Source organism: Rhinolophus sinicus, linkage group LG02, assembly GCF_036562045.2.
Source record: "Rhinolophus sinicus isolate RSC01 linkage group LG02, ASM3656204v1, whole genome shotgun sequence".
NCBI lineage: Eukaryota > Metazoa > Chordata > Mammalia > Chiroptera > Rhinolophidae > Rhinolophus > Rhinolophus sinicus.
In genome coordinates, this window is record NC_133752.1 from 194,746,926 (window position 1) to 194,772,288 (window position 25,363).

Genomic DNA, 25,363 nt, shown 5'->3' on the forward strand with positions numbered 1-25,363 from the left:
CAGAACAGATTTGGGGAGGGCAGGCAGCAGGGTACTACACCCCAGGTGGCCCTGAGTCCAGGGCAGCCCAGCCTGGCTCTTCTGAGCCTCCCATGGCCCTTCAGGATTCCAGAGGCTCAGAGCAGCCATTCACTGCCGCCCACTCCTGAGAAGCCAGCCCCTCCCCGCCCCAGAGCCCAGCCCAGCCCGGGATGTAGCTGGTGGGACAAGTCAGGAGAGGGCTGGGCCCTTGGCCTGGGGACTGGTGCCTGGAGGTTGAGTGGAAGCCCATGAAGGAACTGCAGGGACAAGGCCCCTGAGTTGGTTGCCATGGCCAAACTTGGGGTGCAGAGGATGTGAGGGGCCTGCACCAGCCTTAGCTTCTCAGACTGAGGGCCAGCAGACCTTTCTTCTTTTCTAATCAAGGTAGGTGGGTATTTGTGTGTGTGTTTGGGGGTAGGGTGAGGTAGGGGTAGGACCAAGGGATGGACAGGGGTGGAGGCATAGTGAACGGATGGGGACCTGAGAACAAGCAGGTCTCAGAAATCCTGTCCTCTGGCCTGCTCCCTGCGTGGGCATGCACACTGACGGTAGGTGTTTGCGGTTAAGTTCAGGGTAAACGTGTGTGCCCAGGTGCATGTGGTTGTGAATAGGGCAGGAGGGCAGGGCTGCAGGAATACGGCAACTGCGGAGGTGATGGAGGCTGGCACTGTCTTGAGTATAAATATGTGGCTGGGGCGCCACTGTGGGGGTGGTGAAGACCCCGAGCTCCAGACCTCAGGGACCTGGCTATAGGATCACTCCCGTCTCCCATGAGCCCCGCCCACCCTCATCATGTTCCACCCTGCTGTGTTGAAAGCAACAGAAACAGCTTTGTTCCAGAGAGTGAGTTACATGGAGCCCGGAGTGTGCGCCAGCTGGCCACCTGGGGGCCCTAGAGCCCCTCTTGGGGAATGGCTCATCCACACAGATCACCAGCCGAGTCCTTGACTACCTCTTGTCTCCCCTCCTTCCCATCTGCAGGCTGTCCTGTGGCTTCTACCCCTGTGCTATGCGGCCCCCTCCTACCCCACCACCAGCCCCCAGAGAATGTCAACAGCACCCTCGCCCATCTCCTTGCCTCCATTTCTGTCCCCCTCTGAGCCCTGTGTCACACTGCCCTGGAGTGACCGGTCCCGCCTGCAGACCCTCTGGGCCGTCTTCCAGGGCCCGAGTGTTGTGGCATGGCTCAGCCTGGGCCTCACTGCACCTGCACTTGTTTCCCACCTCCCCCAGGATACAGCCTAGAAATCCCCATGGTGGGTTTTCAGAAAGATGCCACACTCTGCACCTTTGGGCCTTCTGTGTGAATTACTACCCCACCCAGGCCCAGCCTCCCTCCTTTGCCACCAAAGACTGAGCCAACGCTCCCCACTGCGCTCGCCTCGCTAGCCCTGCAGCCTCTCTGCCCAGCAGGGCCCCATGGAGCACCATCCCTGGACTTGTTCACTGGACAAGTGTCCTCCTGCCAGCACTTGTTACTTCTCCACTTAAGCCCCGTCTTCTCCAGGGCCCTCCTCAGCTCTAGCTCTAAATCTGTCTCCAGCAGCCCCACCCAGGGCTCTTTCCAGGAGCAGACCTTGTTCCCAAGCCAAACTGCTCATCCCTCAGCCTCCTACATGGACGCCTGACTCCTACTTTGGCTGCTGTGGGTGGGAGCCCAGGGGCAGAGCTAGATAGGCTTCCAACAACCACCGCCCTTCTCGAGGGTCCCTGAACTCGTGTATGTGACCTCCATGGAGTTGTTCACTGACACAAGGGCCACACTCAGACCCAGGCAAAGGGAGAGGTACTCCCTCCTCCCCCACTGAGTTCCCTTGTGCCAGGAGCAGCCTGTTCACCGAATGCCACCATTCCTGAAACATCCTTCTGCACCACCTGGGAGGTACCTGGGTAGGTGTGCGTGAGAGAGTGCCCGTGCGTGTAAGGTGTGTATAGGAACGTAACAGGTGGAGCTGTGGGAGGACTGGTGTGAGAGACATGTGTGCTCTTCTGAGGATTTGACAGTCCCCCAAACAAGGCCCCTTCAGACCCGGCAGGGCTAACTGCTGGTCAGGATGGGGAGGACTGGTCAGGAGGAAGAGGGCCTCCAGGCTAGAGCGCCTCACCCCTACTTGGCCCTTTCTTTCTGTTGATTGCCTCAGGGGAAGATGAAAGACCTGGATGGACCAAGACTTTGAGATGCAGCCACACGGAGCCCCCGGACCTGGAAACTCCTTCTCCCACAGCCACCTGCTGGGGTGCCCTCCCCTCCCCTCAAAGGTCCCTGGAGGGGTATCACCTCTCATCCCTGTCCTCAGGAAGACCATCCATCTGGATACCTTCTCCCAAAGCCACATCCCACAGGCTTCCAGCCGACCGAACCGTGGCACCAGGGCCCAGAGTGTACCCCCACAGGAGACTGGAAACAGCCTTGTGCCCAGGAAGCTAAGCTCCATCTCCGTAACACTCCATCAGAACAGCCAGGCATGGCCCCTGAGGCCCCTACCTTCTCACTGGGAAGGGGTGCCCACCCTGGGCAGGGAAGCTGCCACCCACAGAAGAGGGAAGCTGCCCACTCCAGACCCACCATCTGTGACACTAGTGCCAGGGGGCATTGTCCACCCCGAGGGCCCAGGGAAACCGGGTATGGCCAAACCCAGCAGGATGCCGGTGGTGGAGAAGCCCCTGGTGAGTTCCTACCTGGCCCTACCCTTCCGATCTCGGTTGGCCCAGAGTCCACCAGGCCCTACAGGGCCAGGCTCAGTGGGTCAGAGGCACCCAGTCCCAATGACCTCCCACGTGCCTACCAGAGCTTCCCCAGGAAGAGGCAAGTCCTGGCCCAGGGGTATCCCGAGACCCCGGGTGCACCTCCAAAGGGCCACCCCGACCGTGAGACCTGTGATGGCGATGGATTTGACTACTCTGGACACACCGAGGCCAGGCACAGCCAGACATTTAGCCACAATGGCCACCAACAGACCTAGCCTGGCTGTCAACTTAGCCACATTAAACACATCCAGACTGGACACAGAGTTCCCTGCTCTGGATAGCAAACTGGGCACAGCCACGACCTGGGCTACAGCAGGCACAGCCCGGCAGGGCCCAGTCAAGGATCCGGTAGCCCCAGACCCAGACAAGCTGGGCAAAGCCATAGCTACAGCAGACACAGTCAAGCCAGATCTAACCACAAGGGCCCTAGCCGTGGATTTGGCAGCCCCAGACCTGGAAAGGCTGGGCACAGCGAGGCCAGACCCGGCCCTGGCTTTGGCTCAAGCGAATCCAGCCAGGCAGGACATACGTATGGAATCTCTTGCTTTGGACACAAGCAGGCAGGGCATAGCCATGGGTTCTGTTGTGCCGGTCACCCTAAACCCAGCCATTGGGGAGACAACACTGGACAGTGTCATTAACCTGACCACAGCAGACACTGCCACCTATCCACTGGTGTCAAGCAGAAGCACAGCCCCAGCCCTGGACCATTCTACAGCAGATGCTGCCACAGACCTGGCCAGAGAGACCAGAGGTAAATGTGAAGAGCTTGGCTGGAGATGCACCGGGCTGCTGTGGGGGGAGTTGGGAAGACTGGAGGTGGACTATACATAGATAGGTTGGAAAGGGAGGGGGGATTCTAAGGTCAGAGTCGAAAGTGCTGGGGAAAAAGGACCGGGGTTGAGGGACAGACCCAGGGGATGCACCCTGAGCCGGGTCCCACCCTGCCAGTCACAGGTCAGGTGCAGGGAAGTCACCAGAAGGAAGGTTTACAGGACTAACCTGTGCAGGAGCCACTATGCCCATTCCTTCCTCTAGCATTCTCCATGCTTGTTTCTGTGTTCCCTGAAGCACTGGAACCATCAGGTGATTTATAGGTGAGTCCAGCTTTAAAGCAAACCATCCATATGAAAATACAGACCAGCACTTCAATAAGAGGTGATTTGTCCAACAGTCACCACTGCTGCGCTCCTCTAGATGTGAATAGCGACCTCACCTGAGACCCAAATCATTCACATTCAGCCTTTCCGGAAGATAGCTGTTGCTTAAAAGTTGCCTCACCTGGAATTCTCTTTCTTGGTCCCTCATCCCCAGCCCTTTAGTTCTGAAAGGTGAGTCGGAGACTTGTACAGAGGGAAGTCCTACACAAACTATAAATAGGTCAACACAGGGCTAGACATTTATTTGGTCTCAGAGAAGCTGTGACCTGCTTCAAGCCATGCAGCTGGTTGGTGGCTGTAAGCTAATGGGAACCCAGATCTGGGAATCCTACTTTGGGCTGTCACCTTGCCAACATTTCCAAGGCTCAGAGAGTCTTACCTAGTCCAAGGCTTTCACTGGGGCTTCCGGGGTCAGACCCCTTCCCATCGCACTGCACACTCAGTCTGGGGGAGCTCACCCCCGCTCTGTCTTCATGCCTCCCTGTCTCAGTGCTCCCTCCAACTTCAGCCCAGCCCTCTCTCCTGAAATGCAAGTGTGGTCAGCTGCTGGACTCCTCTACCCGGCCTTCTCCGGGCATGTCCAGAGGCAGCTTTTCTTCCTGAGCTGACTCCCGCGCTCCTTTGTCGCACTCTCTCAGCTGCAGGCACCGCCACACGAGAAACCTAGTTATCCTCCTTCTCTTCCTCCCTCCTTCATCTCATCCAGTCTATTTGCAACTCTGTGGATTTACTTCAACTGTCCCCTCCTCTCCGTCCTTCTGCCCAGTGATGCCACAGCCCACCCCCGCCCACCCCCCAGCTGTCACAGGAACTCACATATTTGATGGCAGCACTCACAGCTTAACAGCCGCTGGTGACTCACCATTATCTTCCCTTAATGTCCAGCTGCTTAAACCTGGCTTCCAAGGCTTCGAACTTCTCCAGCCTCTTAGCTCTGTAGCCCTGTCTGGAATTTTCCCTGCTTCGGCCTCAACTGGGAACTCTGAGTTGTCCACCAACACCATGCAGCTCTTGCCCCTGGGTTCCTCACCTCTGCTGCCACCTCTCAGCAGAATGCCCGTCCCTTCTTCCCTCCTACCTCCTTTTGCTTTTCCATCTCTTTCCTCGCCTCCTCCAAGAAAAACCTTCCAAATCCCTCTCTCCTCAGAGCACCCCCTCCCATGCCCCCACAGGACCCTGTGCATATTCCACTTCCCTGCATTAGGGCAGTCCAGCTTTCTGTCTCCCCTACTAGACCCAGAGCCCTTCGAGGACGGAGGGTCATCCACATGCCCATTCCTCCACGGCCTGGCCACGTGCTGTCCATTAATGCTGACCGAATGCATGAAGGATTTTCCTGAAGGGTAGATCGAGGCTAAGGACAATTCCTGACAGCTCAAGGTCATAGGGCCCATCATTCTGGAGCCGGGCCTGGAACCTGGGCCCCTGACTCAGGGCTCCACTGGCGCCCGCGCCTGGGCAGAACCGCGCTGAGCCAGCGCAACATCTCAACCACCGCGTGACTCACGCGCGCGCACCGCCGCCCGCTGCTGCCACCGGCCCCCTGTGTCCCCCACTCCGCCTCAAGCTAGAGGGTAAGAAGCCGGAGCGGGATTGAGGGGGAGGGACCGGGACTGGGATGCGGGCACCCTACCCGGCCCGGCCAGCATCCTGAGTCTGCGGGCACAGCGCCCCCGCGCGCCTTCCCGGCTGTCCGCAGCCGGGGCCGGGTGCCCGCTCCCGCGTGCGGACTGGCGGGGAGCGTGTGCGAGCGCGGGCGCCGTGGGAGGGGGAGGGGCCCTCCGCGGGGCCGGCGGGCGCGCGGGTCACGTGGTGTGGGTGGCAGCGGCGGCGGCGGCATCGGTGCGCGCAGGCAGGGGCAGCGCGGCGCCGAACGAGCGGAGGCGAGGTCCCGGGCGGGAGTGGCGGCGCGGGGCGCAGGGGCGGCGCGGCGGGGCCGCGGGCCGGGCGGGTGGGCGGAGAGTACCGAGGGGCGAGGCCCGGCTGCAGGGGCCGCTCGGCCCAGGAGGAGCCCGCGCCCCGCTCAGCCTTGCAGCCCCGCGCCCTGAGCATCTCCTGGGAGGAACAGAGACAAAGGAGGATTCATGTCCAAAGGTAGGGGACTGACCGGGCCACTGGCGCCCGCCGGGAGGAGGCTGCGCCCCGAAAAGCCCAGCTGGAAGTGTTACCAGGGGGAGGGTTGCTGCGCCGAGGAGCCCACGCGTGGTGACATACACGGACACACGCACACACGGGGGCACACACCCGAAGATATACATGCCCGGAGAAATGCACCCACGGGAACTCGGGGAGACACAGAGACCCACGGACACACAATCAGGGACCCACATACGCACAGAAAGCCCCACACTGGAGCACACCAAGACATGCGCACACACGCACACCACGCACAGGTATCAGGGCCACCTACAGCCACATAAGAGATGGGTGAGCTGACACACAGACCCCTTCCCCCACACACAGACTGGCACCAGCTGGTGGTCTCCAAGGGAACTCGTTGGCCTCCAGAGGACTGGGATGGGGGAAGGGGGGGGCCCAGGGCCCTTTGCTCCTGCGAATGGGAAAGAACTAAGGTATCTTTTGTGATTCTTTTTCTGAAGTGGGGGCGCTGGAGCTGGGGTGGACTGGAATTGCCTCTGCTGGTGGGGGTGGGGTCCTGAAGGCGGCTGGGGGTTGGGGAAGATCTCCAGCTCAGGAAGGAAGGAAGAGCCTCCCCACCCCCACTCCATTAAGCCAAGGAGGCAGGTGGTAGTCTGGAAAGGTCTCCTCTCTCTGCTGCCACCTTCCCAACTGAGGGGTGGGGTCCCTGAGCCAGACAAAGACAAAGCCATTCATTCACCTGTGAAAGAAAGCACCAGAGTCCTTGCTTGGCATGGGGGTGGCAGTGCTGTTTATGGGGGGCACTCAGCTAGAGCTGAGTCAAGTAGACAATGCCTCTGCTGGAGCACGAATGGGGCAGGTACTGCAGACAGATCCCCTCTCCCCAGGGCTCTGGGATAGCTGGGAGCGTAGGAGGGACCCCAAGAACCACTTAAGCAGGATGGCATACTTGAGCTACATCCTGCTGTGATCCCATCCTGAGCTCTATCCCAACCTTGGGGAGCCCCCCTCCAATCCCTGTTGTGGGGGAGGGAGCAGGTCTGTCTTACCAGAGTCTATCGCCTTAACTGGACTACACCAGAGCCATTTGCTGGCTGGGGGTCAGCTGCTGTGCCAGGGGAGCCATGTCTGAGGGAAGAGAAAGGTGATGGCTCTGATGTGACATCCACTCCTCAGTGAGGCATTCATTCATTCATGAGTGCCTGTGTTATGCTAGGTACATTGGGACACAGCAACATAACGTGGCCCCTGCCCTGAAGAAGGGTGGAAACTAACATAAGTTCAGTGCCAGGTAATTTATGTCCATGCTTTTGTATAACCCTCACAGCAACCCAGCAAGGTGTGTACTATCCCCATTTTCCTGAGGAGAACACTGAGGCTCACAGGGGTCACCGAGCCAGGAGTCAAGCCTCGTCCAGCTGCCCATCTGGGGTTGGCAGGTGGACTGGGGGTCTGTAGCGGCAGAGGATGGAGCTACAGAATCCAATTCCAGAGCAGCATTTATTCTGCACCTTGGAGGTCTTTTTGTACTTCTCAGGCACTCTGACCAGACTGTGGGCCCTCGGGAAAATTACATTGTCTGGGGTCCCAAAGTGTCCTTGGTGTTTAGGATTTGGCTGGAGAAGACTCCCGTTTGACAGCATATAAAGTAGGCCGGAAGGGGTGGAGTGAATGAATGAATGAATGAGATGAGTAGCAAGGCACTCAGGGGGCCAAGACAGCCCAGAAGAGGGGCATCTACACTGGATGGGAAGGCAGAGGCTTCCCTGAGGGGTAGCCCTTGAGCTGATGGTGAAAGAAGAGCAGGAAGTAGCCAGGGGCTGGAGGGGTAAGGGTCTTCCAGCAAAGGCTGTGACACAGCGACCCCCGCAAACGTTTGCAGCACTTGTGGTGGTGGGTGGTGGTTGTCAGCTTGTAACTGGCCTGTACTTGGCTTGTGTTTGGGAGGGGCACTTGCCAGCAGGTGCTCTGTACAGCGCACCCAGTGGGTGCAAATAGGTGCTTGCTGGGAGAATGAAGGTGATCTCTGCTCGTGGACTGGACCTGCCGCAGTCCTGCTGTAGCCCCTAGAAATTGCCTGGGAATACAGTAGGCAGGGCCCTTCTTGAAGTCACGGTCTGTCTTTGGGAATGCTCTTTTAGGAAGCTGCAGTTGACAGGCCAGGGCTGAGCAGGTCATGGTGAGGACACACACTTTACAAGAATACTTACAGAAACTCCCATAAATAAGTACAAGACTCACTTTCCAGGTCTGTACAATGGGGTAGTCCCCGCTGCCCCTACGGATTTATCCTACAACATGGGTTGTGGAGACCAAGTGGGCTCAGCTGTGGAAGCATGAGGGGAATGGAAGAGGACAGTGTGTGAGCAGCTGGGCAGGGAAAATGGGGCATTGGCCCTCAGTGCAGGTGTGCTGAGTGGGGCCAGGGAGGTGGAGAATGGGATAGCAGGCCTGGCTGTGAGAGTCAGCTGCTGTGGGGCTGAGCCAATCTGCCTGGCTGGCAAGAGCTTCCTGGGAAGCAGGAGGGAGCTCAGCCAGGCTCTGGGGAGCTCCTAAGGCTTTGTCAGGTTTGGCTGTGCCTGGGAGTGACAAGGAAAGAACAGGTTTCTATTGGGAGAGAGAGTCTTGCCAGGACCCATGGAAGGACCAGGTGGTGGGGGTATAAGAACAGACTCCTGGCTGGGTTTGGGGGTGGGGGAGGGCGGCACTCTCATCCCCTCTGTCTCATGCCCATCTGCTACTCCATCAGTCTTCCTGTGAGCATGAGATTCTGTAGGGTGGAAACCAGGAACCATAGGGTTCTAGAATGGCAAAGCTGGAAGGGGTCCTCGGGAGCATGGAGTCCAATAACTATGCTGTGTAATTAGCACCTGGGCATGTCCCTTTGACAAGTGCTTCCACATGCACCATTTCATCTCCCTGACAAGCCCATGAACTTGAAAGAGGGAGGGGCAAGAGGGACTGGGATTGTGAGGCTCTGTGTGGATGCCACATCTCATGTAACGCTCACTGCAGCCTTAATCATGACCCTACGCAGTTTACAGAGGAGAAGGGGCTCACAGTGGGGAGCTGCTTTGCCTAAGTCCACAGAGCTGGCAGGTAGTGAGCCACGCTCTTCCCACTTCACCACCAACATCCCGAGTTCTGGGTAGGGAAATGGAGCTGCTCTATGCTGAAACCTATCCTGGTGAGGAAACACACCGATTTCTCCTGTGTGAACTAGCCCACGACCTGCCAGACCTGGCGGATGTGTTCCTTTCCCCACTGGAGAAGGGCTGTTCCTCAGCCTCCCCTTTCTTCTGCCACCCACCATCCCAAGGCCATACTGCCTCATCTCAGGCAAGTGGTTGCCCTCACCTGGCTCTCATCCTCTCCCTACTGGTCAGAAGGGGAGACTTATTTCTCCCACAGATTCCAAAGCATGGCTAGGAAGGTGTCTGGGGCTCCCCAGGGCACAGACACCCCAACTTTGCAGTGATGCTCATGGAACAGACGGGACACTGAGATGGGAGCCAGGACGGGTGCTCACTGCAGAGAGCGGTAGCCCTGTTTGCTTCTAAAAGACAAGGCAACTAAGTCTGTGATAGTCAATAGATGTCAGGCTCAGTATCCTAAACAGCCTTTGCCCTTTATCTGGGGACACATGACTCAGGTTGGAATAACCCGAGACATCTTAGACCAGGGGTTCTCCACAAGGGCCGTGTTGCCCCCAGGGGACACTTGGCACTAGCTAGAGATATTTTTGGTTGTCTGGGCTATTACTGGCATCTAGTAGAGGCCAGGGATGCTGCTAAACATCCTCCAATGACGGGACAGGCCCCACAATAATTATCCAGCCCCAAATATCAGCAGTGCCAAGGTGGAGAAGCCCCTGGGTTAGACACACAGATGTGCTGCTTTGGAGCAGTGAGTGCCTTTGAAGTGGCCCCAGCAACTGAAGAATGTGGGTTCTGGTCCAGATTTTGCATCTGATTTGCTTTGTGTTCTTAGGCAAGTCCTTTTGCCCAGGCCTCAGTTTCTTCATCTGTGAAATGGCCCCGTACTGGTGACATCTAAGGTCCTTCCAGTCCCACTTCTGTAGGATTCTGTAACAAGAGAATAACACTGAGGCTTCCCTGTGACCTCTGCGGCCCACCCCTCCCACCTTGGCTTCGCAGGGCTCCCAGAGACCAGGACGGACGCAGCCATGTCAGAGCTGGTGCCTGAGCCCAGGCCTAAGCCGGCAGTGCCCATGAAGCCCGTCAGCATCAACTCCAACCTGCTGGGTTACATTGGCATCGACACCATCATCGAGCAGATGCGCAAGAAGACCATGAAGACCGGTTTCGATTTCAACATCATGGTCGTCGGTACGGAGGGCTGTGGGGTCACCGGAGGCCCTGGGGGCGGGCAGCACCAGGGCTCCCATTTGTCTCCCTGGGACGATCTTAGCCCTTGCTTCTCTAGGCTGAGCTCTTTCTCGGAGGGCAGATGTCACTCTCTATGCTGATCACAAAGGCCTGACCCCTCTCTCCCCTCGCTGATCCAGGGGTGGGAGCTGCAGGGGGAGGGTCAGCCTGGCCCGTACCATTTGGGGATACATAGGCAGGCTTTAGCCTCACTCCACCTGCTTTCAGGTGTGTGGCATCACCAGTGTCCTCCCTGACCTTCTAGAGCTGGGGGGGGGGATCGGAGGGAGGGTGGTCTTATTTGTGACCTTTTGTAGTGCTTTAAAGCTTAGAGAGAATTTCCAGGACACTGGTCCTAAGTGGTGTCACCAGATCACAGAATGTAAGAGCAGGAAGGGACCTTTGCCCAATTTCAGTGAGATACTCACCCAGTTGCTGGAACAGGAGTCCAGGCATCATCCTTCTTTCTTCATCCTTTATCCTCCAGTCCAGCAATCATCAAGTCCTGTCAATTTTACCTCGTAAGTATCTCTGAAGTCTGTCCACGTCTCTCCATCTCCACTGCTACCATCCTAGGGCGAGCTAGGGCTCTTACCTGCATTGCCGTAGCTACCTGACTCCGTGCTGCTCCAACAGAAGGAGCTGGGCCAGGCTGCAAATCATCTGGAAAGTGTGGCTGTAAAAAACATCAGCTAAACTGAACAGTGTGCTTAACACCCTTGACTTACTTTCTGGTGCAAACTTCTTATCTCAAAAAACAGTAGCAAATGGTTCATGGGCCCTGGCCACAGGACACACTTAGAATCGTACTGATTCTCCTTCTGTCTCCTTTCCCTTTCAATCCATTGTCCACCAGTGACTGAATAATTTTTCCAACCTGCAAGACTCATCAAGCCACCCATCAATAAGTGTAAGGGTTTCAACTCCTAGTCTGGCCTGTCTTTCTCTCCACACGTCTCTTAACCACTTCCCATCTCACTACGCCTCACTTACAAGGAATAGTTCTTCTAGACTTGCCATGCTCTTTCCTACCTCTGCGCCTCTGCATATACTGTTCCCTCTGTCTACAACCCCCTTCCAGCTTCTCATGGGTCATTCGAAGTCACTCTTCAGGTCAGCCTAGTTACTGCTTCTTCCTAGAAGTCCTCCTTGAACCCAGAGAGACTGGATTAGGTTCCCTTCAGTATGCTGTTATAATACTCTGCGGTTATCTTTTTCATAGTGATTATGGCAACACATTGTAATTGTCTGCTTATGTTTTGGTCTCCCTCACGCTAAATGGCTCCTTGAGGGTAAGGATGATGTCTCGTTCACCACTCTACCTCCACTTCTAGCAGCAGCGTGGCAGACACTGCTGCTCAGCCATGGCGCGTGTTCAGTACTGAGCCCAGAGTTGCCCGTTTAACACCTCGGGCTAGGTGGCTGCTACCAGTTGGAATGAGAAATGCACCTTATCTGCTGTTGCTGGTTTCATCCGGTGCCCTGTCTCCCCACCACATCATCAGTAAAGAACCTAGAGGGGCAAATATGGCTAGTTGTAGGCATTCAGGAAAACAGCGTGGTTGGGTCTAGAACCCTGGGCTCTTGCCCCTCGGCCACAAGAATGCGCCAGACCAGTACTTCTGTCTTTACTGTCCCTATGGGTCATCTGGATGTCCTGTGCAAATGCAGATTCTGAATACAGGGCTGGGCTGGGCTGGGGCTTGGGACCCTGCGTTTCCTACCAGTGGCCAGGTGACGCTGACGCCGCTGTCAGTGGCAAGGCTTGGTGGGTGATTCTTGGGCATGTTGCAGTTTGAGAAGCACTGCTCAGGCCAGTGGTTTTCAAACACCTTTTTGTTGTGGGTCTCCTCCTCGGACTGAAATCTTGCGCAGAACTGCACCTGTAAAACCAGTCAAAGGAGCCATCGTGAAGGAAGTGGAGGTGATGGGCTGGCCCTGCCTGCTCCGCTTCCTCGTCTCACGGTGCCCTCTTGGGCATTTAGCTCCACAAAATGCTAATCTCTAATGTTAAAATAAAGAACGGAGATGGGGCCAGGAGATTCCTTGGGTTCAAGTCCTGGTCTTACATTGATGAGTTTTGTTACACTGTACATATTTTGCGTGAGGTGGGGATTAGTCTCTCCAGGACTGCTTCAGCTAGGGCTAGAAACAGCTCTGCTGTGGGATTCACATGGCTGAACTAAGGCACATTTGGCTGACATGTGAAAGTACATATGCACTGAGGCCATATCAGAATGCAAAGTAATTCTGTCATGACTGTTAGAATTATTAAAGACTAAAAATTTAAGCATAAACAAAACCAAAACTGCTGTACTAGACAAGTGCATAGGTTGTCCCCTTTTGCCATGGTCCCTGGGGCTCCAGAAAGGACAGAATGTGGAATCTAACAAGTTTGCCTCAGTCCTGCAGCCCAGGGAACCATCCCCACCTGCCTGCTCTCCCTGCTCAGCCCCTCCCTTCCCAGTGAGTGGTCAAATAAAGGTGTGGCCTGGATCGCAGCTCCAGAAGCCTGTATGGTCACGGGGGGGATATTAGGCTCAGGACATAGACACGGGGTCTTCCTGCCCTCTCATCCTCCTGTCTCGCTCAGGTCAGAGTGGACTGGGCAAGTCAACGCTGGTCAACACGCTCTTCAAATCCCAAGTGAGCCGCAAGGCCTCCAGCTGGAACCGGGAGGAGAAGATCCCCAAGACAGTGGAGATCAAAGCTATTGGGCACGGTGAGGATGGGGCAGGGACCATGGGCATCGGTCAAAGGGGCCTCTGCCAGAAAGGGGGAAGAATGGGGCTTACTGGGGAACAAGGCAAATGAAACGCAACCTTAAGAGAATAGAACTAAGCCCTAAACACAACTCCTTAGACTGCAAGTCCAGAAGGGGATTAGGAAGGAAAGAAACTGGATGCTAAAGCATGGATGGGACTTAGACAGGCAGAAAGAAGTAGGGAGGGCATTCCAGGTGCAGGGCACATCACGCACAAAGGGGTTCAGGTGGGGAAGACCCTGAACTTGACTTTTCCAATAATTGGTCCGGAAGAAGGAAGGAGCCTGGGTCTCCCTGGCTGGTAGGTGGCAGGGCACCTGGCATCACCTGGAAGAGTGACCCCTTGGTGCCTTTTCTGTTCACCCCTTTCCCCCGCAGTGATAGAGGAAGGTGGTGTCAAAATGAAGCTGACCGTCATCGATACCCCTGGCTTTGGAGACCAGATCAACAACGAAAACTGGTACATGTCCGCCTGTGAGATTCTGCCCTGAAGACGACAGGGAAGCTACTGAGCACAGTGCAGATTTGTTTGCACCCTCCATGCTGTGGATTAAGCGGGAAGATGCTCTGGAGGATGAGAGAGGGGTTTGTAAGGAGCCAGGGGAAGACGCCCACACGGGGGCCAGGCGTGCTGGTGGAGGGCACAGTGCAGAGTGAATTTTGGCCGAGGGATTGCCTGGAGGTGGCCGCGGGGCAGGGCAGATAGAACAAGGATCAGGGCTGCAAATCCAGGCTGGCCTGAAGGCGGTGGTAGAGTTTGGCCACAGGGAGGGGAGTTGCCATGAGGAGAGAGCCTCTGAGAACCCCAGAGCAAACCTGCGTCAGCGTCCAGTCAAGAAGGGGGTGCATGCGCTGCCCAGAATGGAAGGTTCCCGGTAGAAGTTTGCTCCCAGATAGGGGTGGAGACCATGGAGCTCCTGTGAGGGAGCTGCCGCTGACAGGCAGGGCCACCGGACGAGACAACTTAGAACAATCTTAGAAAAGTGACTGGTTGTCCTCTTCTCTGGTTATATGCATGACCCTTGATGGAGAAAAGTAATAATGACAATGACAGTGGTCATGACAATAATGAATCATTGCTGTGACCGAGTATTCTATGTGCTGTCGCTATGTTAAGTACTGTACACGTTCTTTCTGGTCCTACATGAATGCTGCCAGGCACCCGTTGTTACTCCCATTTTACTTGTGAGAAAACTGAGCCTCAGAGAGGGACAGAGCCTTCCCCGGAGCCTCCCAGCTAAGAAGTAAGGGAGGTGTGGCAAGTGTGTGCTGCTTTCAGAGTGGGGTGAGGTCCTGTAGGCTCCCAAAGCCCAGTCAGAGGTCTAGGTCCCCATGGGAATTCTAGCCTTGCTAACAAGGAAAGCCATCCATGGGGTCTGAGGGAGGGTGGTCAGCTGGAACCCCAGACCCCGTAGGGAAGGTTGGAAATAAGATCGTGTGAGGAGCCGGTACCTAAGATGAGCTCCCAGGCCCTGTTCCCCTGGGACATCCCTCTGCTTTCTTCCCACCCCCCAGCTGGGAGCCCATTGAGAAGTACATCAATGAGCAGTACGAGAAGTTCCTGAAGGAGGAGGTGAACATCGCCAGGAAGAAACGCATTCCTGACACTCGCGTCCACTGCTGCCTCTACTTCATCTCCCCCACGGGTCACTCGTATGTACCAGTCTCACCCCCAGCTCTGGTTTGCACCGTCCGTGCCCATCCTGTAGTGGATACCCAATACCTGAACTCAGCTGGGGAGGGCCAGACAGACCCCAATACATTCACGGCCTTGTCATTCCCCAAGAAAGTCTGACTTCCTTGCCGGGAGAGTAAAGCTAACCAACATCGACACCCCCCACCCCCATGCTTCCCCCTGGTGTTCTGGCACCATAGCTTGACTGTGCCAGCAGAAAGTTGGTATACGTGAGTAGAGGATTATTCCTTTATTCAGTAGGTACCTGCTTTGCACCAGGCTGGGGTAGGGGTGGGGCCGCAAGAAGGGTAAAATGCAAAGAGGCAGGGATACCGGATTGGGGCTGGTGTTTTGGAAGGGGTGTGGGACCCAGCTGTAGGTATGGGAGGGTGGCCAGCCCAGCACAAGGTGTCTAGAAATGAAGGCTGGTAGCAGGCAGGGCATGCTGGGAACTCTGGTTGTGGATAGCAGGTGGGCTGCCTGACAGGGCGTGCCTACAGAGGATGGAGAGAGCCAAGTGGGCAACCAGGCAAGCTTCTTGTTGGGGAGGTCTCCTAACTTATTCCTAAGCCCAGCTGCTGGGCCAGCGTTCAGTCCTTGAGAGGATGACACACACAAGAGGCCCCAGATTTTGGAGGAATGGGGTACTCAGGTGTTTGATGGTGGGGCTCAGGAACTCAATAAAAAGGTTAGCTTTATCCCTCCCTAGAACCTGAACCCAAAGTCAGAGCAAGGCAGCCGACAGCCTGACTTAATGAGTCCCCTGACTGCGATCTAGAGGCCATTTGGGACCCCAAGCCTGGGGGGAAGCTGGGCCCTCAAATGGGGGAGGGGCAGACCTCCCAGCTGGACCCCTGTAGGACTAACTGGGGCTGGTCCAAGGCCTGCCGAAAAGTGCTATCCCACAGGCAGAACAAGATACACATGAGTAACCATGACACAAAGACACATGGGTGGGAATGACAGTCCACAGCGATTCCCAGGAGAAAGAAACCCCCAGGTCAGAAAGAGGTCAAGAAGGAGTGGTTTGCGTGGGGCTTAGAGACGGGCAGGATTTGAAGAGAAAAGGGGAAGGCGGGTCCTGGTGCTGGGGAGTCGGGGCCTGTTCTGCACATGAGTCAGAGGAGAAGGAACAGCCTCTTAGCCTCAGCCCAGCCCAGTCCTCCTGTCCCAAGTGTGGCCCTGGAGTGGTGACCGTGGCGGGGTGGGGGAGGGCAAGGTGGCTCTGACATCCCGCCTTCTCTGGGCCCCAGCTTGCGCCCTCTCGATCTGGAGTTCATGAAGCACCTCAGCAAAGTGGTGAACATCGTCCCTGTCATCGCTAAGGCTGACACCATGACCCTGGAGGAGAAGTCTGAATTCAAGCAAAGGGTGAGAAGGCCCCCTCCTCCTTTTCCTGTCCTTCCTTGCCGCCGACCTCCCACCCACCTCCTACTTAACCATTGAAGAGGCTGGGCTGGTGATGTCTGGGGACCAGTGTGAGGAGAAGTGAGTGCAGCCTCAGGCTGCCTTCTTCCCACCCCCCAAGCTTACCTGCAAAGACCACTGAATACATAAATCACCACGAACATGAGAAACCTCTCCTCAATGTTAGGTTGCTTGAAGGACTAGACTAATGAATCAAGGTCCTCCAGACCTTATTGGTATCTTCTGTAAGCTCCTGTGCTTGAAGCATCCAGGTGGGAGTGGGCAGGGGGGTGCGAGAGAAGTATAAAGACAGTTGCTGCCTTCAAGAAACTTACACTCAAGTAGACCACTGAAGAAGTCCTGGATGGCTTCCTGGAGGAGGTGAGTCTTAAGCCAAGCTTTGAAAGAGGGCAAACAGAGGCTTAGGGTCGGGGGACTCACCTCTCTTCCCTGCAGACAGGAATATGACATGTAGCAGCACGAGTACTGCCCATGTGGAGTCTGTACTCAGAGGTACTTCTTGTCTAAATCCTAATCTTATGGACCCCGAGATGAGCAAGCTGCACCCCAGACTATTCCTCACCTCAGGCTGGGCTCTCATAATTTTACCACTGGGGTTTGCACTTCCTTCAGGATCTTCCTGCTGCCCAGGGCCTCAGAGTTCTGAGATGACCAGATTATCAAAGCCTTCATTCATTCCTCTGACTTTAACACACACACACAGACACACACACACACAGACACACACACACACAGACACACACACACACACCCTCTGCCCCCTTCCCATTATCCTGACACTTGGCTACCTTGCTTCTCTTCCTCACTTCTAGGTCCGCAAGGAGCTTGAAGTAAATGGCATTGAATTCTACCCCCAGAAGGAATTTGATGAGGATTTGGAGGATAAGACAGAGAACGACAAAATCCGGGTGGGTGCCTGAGGGGGCTCCGTTCATCACACAGATGACCCGCTTGGTACCGGTGGGCTGTGCATCACGCAGCACGTCCGTCTTTTCACCTGCTTTCCCCCTACCATACTCCCTGTTCCTCTTTGCCTGATCCAGACGAGAAGGGACGTGGACAGGATAAGGATTAGTGGCCCTGGCCAGGACTCTGGACCTGCACCCAGAAGCCCAAAGCTCCCACCCATCCCCACACCACACAAAAGCTCATCCTCCCGCACAGCACTCAGCAAAGCCAGGGTGTGGGGTGATGGAAGGGCACAGTCAGGAAAAACATCAGGCTGGGCTCCAACATATCTGTGCTCTAGTCAGAGCTCTGCCTCAGTTTCCTCGTCTGTAAAATGGAGAGGTCAGACTAGGTGAATGGCTCATAGGCTTTTTTTCTCTACAAGAAGCCTTCAAACAAATGTCAGACATAACTCCAATATATAAAACACAAAAACAGCTGCTTTGGCTAAGTGACATGGGGCACAGAGCCCTGCCTTGTCAGCAGACCCTGGGGTATCTCCTGGGCATCTTCAGGCTTCATGGAATCAGGATTGTAAACCATCGCCATGTGATATCTAAGGTCCCCCTCAAGCTTCTACAGTTCTGGGGTTCTATGTCAGAACCCTGAGTTGTAGGCCGGGCTTTTCTACTAACGCACTGTAACCTGGGACAAATCACTTGCTTTGGTCTTGCGTTTCCTCCGTCTGCTGTGGATAATCTACTAGAAGCCCCTTATCTGATATAGTTGAGACAGGTAGTTGGTCAGACGCTTGAAGAATCATTAAAAAAAATGATGCATACAAATTGTAACTGTTTTAAAATAAACATTTTCCTGAATTATTGAGTTAAAATAACTTAAAACATACATATCGCATTCATTAAACCTTGTTTTCATATAGGGACAATTCCTCTTTGAGATTAAGTCCACTCTTGATGCAAAAGCAACTCACCTTTATCGTGCCTTTCTGCAACATTCCACTGAATTTTCAGAGAAACAGCTCCCCACACTCACGTCCTCAGCTTCTATAGTAGTGAATTTATCCCATTACTATGTATAATACGTACACAGCAGGAAAATACATTTGGGAAGAAACGCTGGCTCTTGGTGAACATACGACCACCTGGTAGAGCAGAGGGGACTACGCACATCAAAAGTAGCCTTTGAGCTCCGACAGGTCAGGGGACAGGTTGGGGGCCAGTAGGTTTTATGGGGGACAGTGGAAAGCATCAGTTACTTTGGCTGTCAGTTGGGTGGGTATCGTTTAAGAGAGGGCTGTCTATCCTAGCTAGCTCACAGAGTTGTTCCAGATCAAACCAAATGTGTAACATGCTATGAAAAGTACAAAGTGTTCTCCTGTTGAAGGAAAGTTGACTTACTAAGGTTAACCAGTGAGGCAGGGGAACAATCAGGGTTGGACCCAGGACTTGGGCCTCCCAGTCCAGTGCTCTTTTTAAAAGACAAGAGCCTTGCCCTTGTCAGCAGTGGGATCACTGAATTAACAGCAGACATGTGCAGTTCAAGGCTAGAGGCCCAGGACCATATGCCACCCCCCCTTGGAGGCCCAGATGACAGGAGGGTGACATGCACGTGTGTCTGGTTTGTCAGCAGGAGAGCATGCCCTTCGCTGTGGTGGGAAGTGACAAGGAGTACCAAGTGAATGGCAAGCGGGTCCTCGGCAGAAAAACTCCCTGGGGGATCATTGAAGGTAATCCAATGCATCTTGTTGAAGAATTGGCTGCTGGCCAATTATGCTTATTTCTTAAGCATCGGCAGGTCACGGCACTGTCCTAGGATGTAAGATATAAAATGAGTGCCAGGCAGACCCTGCCATAAGGAACTTGCGGTCTAAACTGAGAAGATGAAACTCACAGGCAGGAAGCAATAAAAGACGGATTTAGCACCTTACTGGGAGGCACTGACTCACCTGTCAAAGGTCGTCAGAACACAGAACGCGGAGAGATTAATAAGGGCTGGAAACACCAGAGAACAGTTTTCACATGAAAGGGGGTGTGATCGTACTGCTCAAAGGTTGGTCAGATGTTGCCATTTTTATTTTATTATGAATGGAGGTGACCTTGAGAAGGACATAAGGTTCTAAAAGTTTTCAAATAATTGTTTCAATGATTTTATTCAATATGATAACCCTCTGAGCCGAGCAGGGTAGATATGACTTCTCAGAATGTCAGCTCTTGAATCTCAGATCGGTTACATGTGTTGCCCAAGATCACACGACTTCTTAGTGGTGAAACTTGAATTTCAGATATTTTGATATTTTGATTCCAAAACCAAGTTCATCCCATTGTATCATGTCTCTCATTTTCCTGTGACCCTTTGTTGGGATTTTTTTTAATAGCATTTTCTGATCATCTGCCTTGAATTGGAATTATTTATGAGAATGCCTGTCCTACCTATAAGACCATGAGACTACAGGGTTCATGTTTTAACCCTCTTCTGCTACGACAACCCTTGGCCAGTGATTTCAAAATAGGACGCACTCAGTCAGTTGAATTAGATTTATCATATAGTGCATGGCCTTTTTAAGATGGCTCAATTGTTATTTTCTATGTGTGTGACTGTCTTCCAATCAGATTATAAGCTCTTTAAGGATAGGAATTGTGTCTTAGGCCTTGGGCAAGTTTCTTAGACTCCCGGTGTATTAATTTCCTTTTCTATGAAATGGGAACTATAAGAGTCCCTATTAGCTGTTATTCCACAGTCTAGAACAGGAATTGTGCCATTGTAGCTGCTAAATCAATGTTTGTCCAATGAATAAAATCCGGTGCATTGAAATGCCAAGAGAAGCAAACCCCTGGATGTGTTACAATCACCTGTCTGGTGGCTTTCTCTTAAATGCCTCCATGGCCTGAACAGACGTTCACCTGCTGGCTGTTGCTGCATTAGTGAAATGACCATCTGTTCTGTTTTATTTTGTTTTGTTCACAGTGGAAAACCTCAACCACTGTGAGTTTGCCCTACTTCGAGACTTTGTCATCAGGTAAGATGTACCCCTGCCCTCAGATGGCAGGTTTAATGATTTGGGGTCAGGAGGCCATCTGTTCAGATCCACTTCCTCAGTTTCTAGGTCTCTCTGACAGAGCTTTCTGCCCCAGTTCCAGCTCCCATCATGAAGCAAAAGGGGCTGAGGAAATAGCGCTGGCTCTGGAGTTGGTTCCATTGGGTCCAGGCCACGCAAGTGATGTGTTAACCTCAGATGTGGTCCCCTCTTCCTCCTCCCACCCCTAATCACAGCTCTCTCTCTTCTCACCCTGTGTCCCTCAGGACCCACCTCCAGGACCTCAAGGAAGTGACACACAACATCCACTATGAGACCTACAGGGCCAAGCGGCTCAATGACAACGGAGGCCTCCCTCCGGTGAGCGTGGACACAGAGGAAAGCCACGACAGTAACCCATGATGACCTTTTCTCTGTATCATCACACATACCTACTTTTCCACACACATGCATCCCAAATCCCACCTTCTTCCTTTCTGCTCTGTCCCACAGGCATGTCTGATATTCATGGAGCATTTGTCTACAGTGTGTGTGTGTGTGTGTGTGTGTGTGTGTGTGTGTGAGAGAGAGAGAGAGAGTTCAGGGGTGAGGTATTTTCACTGCCCTCCCTGGAAAGTCCCTTGTAAGTTTGGTTCCTCCATGACTGTCCATTATCTGTCTTCTTTGCTTGTGTCCCAGAACAAAGCCTTGTACCTCACTTAAGAGGTCTGGGGAGGTTTCATTTAAAAATGAGGAAGCAGGTGAGCCACAAGTAACTTTCGTATCTCTGAAGCTGCCTGCACACTGGGGTTACAGAGATTCTCCGAGGACAGGCTACAGAGCCAGACCTGGGAGGGGACGAGGAGCTTGGGCCTTACCCCTCCCTGGATGCCGGGCATGGTCTGGGGTAAGGCTGGGACTTCCTGGGAGAAAGGAAGTTCAGGGGACAGTGGAGACGGAGGCCAGAGCTAGGCCGCTGCCGGAAGAGTTAGTGCCTAGAAGTGGAGACGAGAGCTCCACCCTTCGGTCTGCGCTGCATTCACTGTCCAAAAGCTGCCACCTGTCCCTGTCGCAAACTGCTGTTTTCCACACTCGTCACACTCGCCTCAGCTCCCACTTTCTCTCTTTTCCTCCTTTTCCTTCATTTCTTCATCCTGCTCCCCTCTGACTTCTTTCACTTCCTTGTAGACTAATCCACGTTAGTTATGTTTCTATGTTTAGGATTTATGCCCCGTCTATTTCCAAAATTGACTTTAGGCCACCTTAAGTCACAGCTAAAAGCATGGGCTAGTACAAAAGGAGATGACGGTACAAGAGAAATCAAATCCATAGAGAGGAATGGGAAATGGTTTCTGCAGGCGAGGGCGGAGATTGGCCCTGAGCCTATGGGCAACCCGGGCAGAGGAGAAGACATGGCGAGTTATGTGCTTCCCAGTGTCTGGTTAAAGAAGCACACAGGCTGATCACGTGAATCAACCTTCTTTTAGGCATTAAGTTCTAGAAGAACTGAGTCTAAAAAAGTATCAAGAACAATACACAATTTTGGTCTTTCTTGGTGGTTTGGCTTCGGAGACAAATTTTAAACGACACCTCCCTTTTCTCCATCAGGCTTCTCTGTTGCTCCCTTCTCATATATACTTGACCTCCTCTTTCCTTCTTTGCCATCCACTCTCACTCTTGTGCCGAAGCTAATTGTATGATTGTCTGTCTGTCCTTCTCTGCTTTCCCCCGCCCCCCTCCTGACCCCGTAGCCATTCCCAGCAAGCGTACATTTAGCCTTTTCTCGCCTTTCCCTTCAGCCCTATATTTATTACTGTATATATATCCCGTTTGTTTTACAAACAAGTTCCTCCTTCTCCTTTAGTCTATAAGGTGGCTAAAAATTGAGGCTAGGGAAACGATTTAGCCTTAGGCAAGAGAAAACGCCAGTGAAACAGTTTACAGTAACCTCCTACAACCTCCTGTTCCATCTCCTGGTCCAACCCTAGGTGTAACACTGGTCCTCTGCAAATCCCAGCATTTATAGTCCCTTATCACTCAGGTGCTAGGAAAACACAAAGACTTAAGACCAAGATTCAGTGGACCAAGTGAAAGAGGTGGGTGATAGATAACCAGTGACCCAAAACCTGGGGTCTCAGTCTTTCCTGGAGGCTCTTTACAATCCAACCCACATGCCTCCTTGCCCACAAAGTGATTTCACGGTAGGCGCCTGTCAGGATAGAACAGCAGCAGGGTTAGAGCCCAGAGGTGACTACATTTCAACAGAAGAGGGACCCCTGGCTTATACAGTGAGCAGTCCTGTATGGAGATGTGGGACTGGACACCTCAGCCTGGCAGGGAAAATCTAGGGGTGGGGGTGGTGGGTGTTGGAGAGGCCAAATAGGAGATTGATGCTTGGTGGCCCAAAACCATGATCTCAGCCTCCCTGGAGAAGCTGTTTTATATGTCTGGTGTCCACACCCTCAACCGTTCTCAACCCCCCTGCAGGGAGAAGGCCTCCTGGGCACTGTCCTTCCACCCGTGCCAGCCACCCCCTGCCCCACTGCTGAATGAAGGCCATTTCAAGCGCTGCTTCTCCCTCCATTCCTCTCAGCTGTTATTGCTGCAGGGCCATGACCTTTTTAGGGCTTGTTTGTTCAGCCCACCTCCACAGCCCCTCTCAACCCTCAGCAGGTGGGAGGGGCCAATGGCCTCTTTAGGACAGTTGCCTCCTCCATTTATCAAACACCCCTCTTCTCTCAGTGGAATGGAGTTCTCGCCAGCACTGCCCTGCTCCGTCTGTGTCAGCTGGTCCCAGCCCATCTGTAGGGTGAAAGAACTCATCAAGAGCTTCTTCTGCCCTTGCAAACCCATACCAGCTATTTGTAACCATCTCCAAGAGAAATGGCATTGTTCCCTGTCCATCTGCATGAGCTACTCTTGGCTTCCCTAAATGGTCAAGAAAGCCACTTTTCTGCTTGTCAGATTCGTTGACGTCAGCTGTGTGAGCCCCGATGTGGGACGAGGGTGTCTCCTTCATTGCTTAAAGTGTATTTATGAGGATGGGTCACAACAGATGTGGGGGAACAAGGGCTAGGGTCACTTCTTTAAAAAATCACCACTTGTGGCCGGCCCAGAGTGTGGTTGCACACCCTCCACAGCCCATAATGTAGCCACTTAAGAAGAGTGGTTTTCCTGAAAAGACATTTCTGGAATTAACTTTCTTATCCTCACACTTGAAAAAAAACCCAAAACTAAACACAGATACAAAACTCCAGAACCCTGCAAGGTGAACTCTAGGAAGAAAAAAGCACCCATCTGTCCACTTAGCAATAAGGGATCTCTTCCCACCTACCCTGACTACTCCTAACCCCACCTGCACCCCGTTAATGTGAGTAATGAATTAGCCTGGCCACAGCTGGTCGCTCTAGGCTAGTGGAAAATACCCAGTGGAGGGCAAGGGCCCCCATCAGATGCATGAATGTTTGCGAATGTCGGCTGCCACTGCCTCACACACTGTGTGTTTATGAAAGCACCCCCCCTGCCCACCCCTCCCCATCTCCACCTGGACACAACTTGCTCAAAGGCTGGTAACTTGGGGGCCATTCATCTACAACCAAGTCCTGATGGAGCAAAAGGCCCAAGCCTAGGGGATGCAAGAACGACCCATTTCTTAAACGTTACCAGTCCCAGCCAACCTTTTGGTGACATTCTGGTTAAATTTCCCAATTGAAAACAAGCCAACAGACACTCACACTGGTTGTGTAAATGTTGCTAGACTTTATGTGTTGTACAACTAAACATTGCTGTTTGAACAATACCTGCCTGGCCTGTGTCTTATTAGGGCGCCTCACTCCTTGGCCAAACAGCCATTACATCACTTCACCTGTGTGTGGAGGGTGAGACAGGAACTGTCTTGGTAAGCCACAGAAATTCAAGATGGAAAACAATTTGTGAGGTCAGTTCGTCTTTAGTTGGCATGAGGTGGGACCCCAGTCATTATTCCCTGGGATTTTATATCCAAAATGAGTGATGAAGCTACCGTGTTTCCCGAAAAATAAGAGCTAGCCGGACCATCGGCTCTAATGCGTCTTTTGGAGCAAAAATATAAGACTGGGTCTTATATAAGACCAGGTGTCAGGACAGAGCCAGGAGTGCAATATCCAGGCTCTCACCCTCCTGTGGTAAGGTGCTCACTCAGGTAGTAAATGGCCATCAACTGTGACTGGATGGCCATCAGCTGTGGCTAGTTGCCCATCAGCTGTAACCAGTGAGCCATTGGCCACTCATAACTGCCATGGCTACGCTAGCAGAAAATGGCTAGCAAGAAGATGGTGGCTGAGCTAGCAAGAGCAGAGTGTGGATTGCGGATTGCAGAGAAGCGGATGGCAGGTTGCAGATCATGTGACTTCTGCTTCCTGTGTCTCCAACCCAGCTGCCAGTGAGACTATAGTTGTATGACTCCCCTATCTATGGCTCCGTGGGTGTTCCTTTTTGGCCTCACCATGTCCTGCATTCTTATGTGGGGAGCGGGAGCTGAGACCCCGCATGACACCCTGCATGACACCGGGTATAATATAATATAATATAATATAATATAATATAATATAATATAATATAGTAATACCGGGTCTTGGTCTTATATGATATGTAATATCATATAAGACCAGGTCTTATATTTTTGTTCCAAAGGGCACATAGAGTTGATGGTCCGGTTAGGTCTTATTTTTGGGAAAACACGGTATCACACTTGATCTTGAGATGTGCTGTGTTCTGCATAGCCTGACTCCATCAATGAAAACAATGTTTATTTTCATTCAACTAATTTCCTAGCTTTTTCCCTCCTTTCTCCTGAAGGCATAAAAACCAAGTCTATCAAAAGAATGAACCCATCTCGCCTAGAGACCTGCCTATTTTATGGTGACTAATTTGAGTTAATAATTTAAACTTAAAGCACTAGTTTTTCTCTTATCTTTTCTGACTTTAAACCAATCCTTCCTCTCTTTGAGGTTGCTACTCTCTTCTGTAGCCAGCAAATAACTCTCACCTGCATATTATTTCTCTGACTTTGAATGTGATGAGTACATATGCAATATGCGTTTTGGGCCTCAACGTGCCGTAGGGTGAGTGCAAGGTACAGATGAACGGTGAGGGGTCAAAACTGGAGGAAAACAAATC

At 53.1% G+C, this 25,363-nt stretch overlaps 1 protein-coding gene across 4 annotated transcripts; it reads left to right on the forward strand.

Annotated features, from left to right (window-relative positions):
• The first annotated feature begins 283 nt into the window (after window positions 1–283).
• On the forward strand, window positions 284–24,005 carry SEPTIN3 (septin 3). Of its 4 annotated transcripts, XM_019734500.2 has the most exons (12): window positions 284–405; window positions 2,163–3,523; window positions 10,187–10,378; window positions 13,011–13,139; window positions 13,560–13,641; window positions 14,697–14,834; window positions 16,110–16,227; window positions 17,097–17,192; window positions 18,820–18,919; window positions 20,158–20,209; window positions 20,494–20,587; window positions 22,694–22,903. In XM_019734500.2, the coding sequence occupies exons 2-12, from the start codon at window positions 2,182–2,184 to the stop codon at window positions 22,757–22,759; spliced, it is 2,409 nt and encodes an 802-aa protein (XP_019590059.2). In that variant the 5' UTR covers window positions 284–405; window positions 2,163–2,181; the 3' UTR covers window positions 22,760–22,903. The 4 variants fall into 4 exon arrangements, with proteins under 4 accessions (XP_019590059.2, XP_019590065.2, XP_019590063.2 ...); XM_019734506.2 differs by lacking the exons at window positions 284–405; window positions 2,163–3,523 and adding an exon at window positions 5,375–5,503 and having other exon boundaries at window positions 22,694–23,432; XM_019734504.2 differs by lacking the exons at window positions 284–405; window positions 2,163–3,523 and adding an exon at window positions 5,885–6,023 and having other exon boundaries at window positions 22,694–24,005.
• The last annotated feature ends 1,358 nt before the right edge of the window (window positions 24,006–25,363 follow it).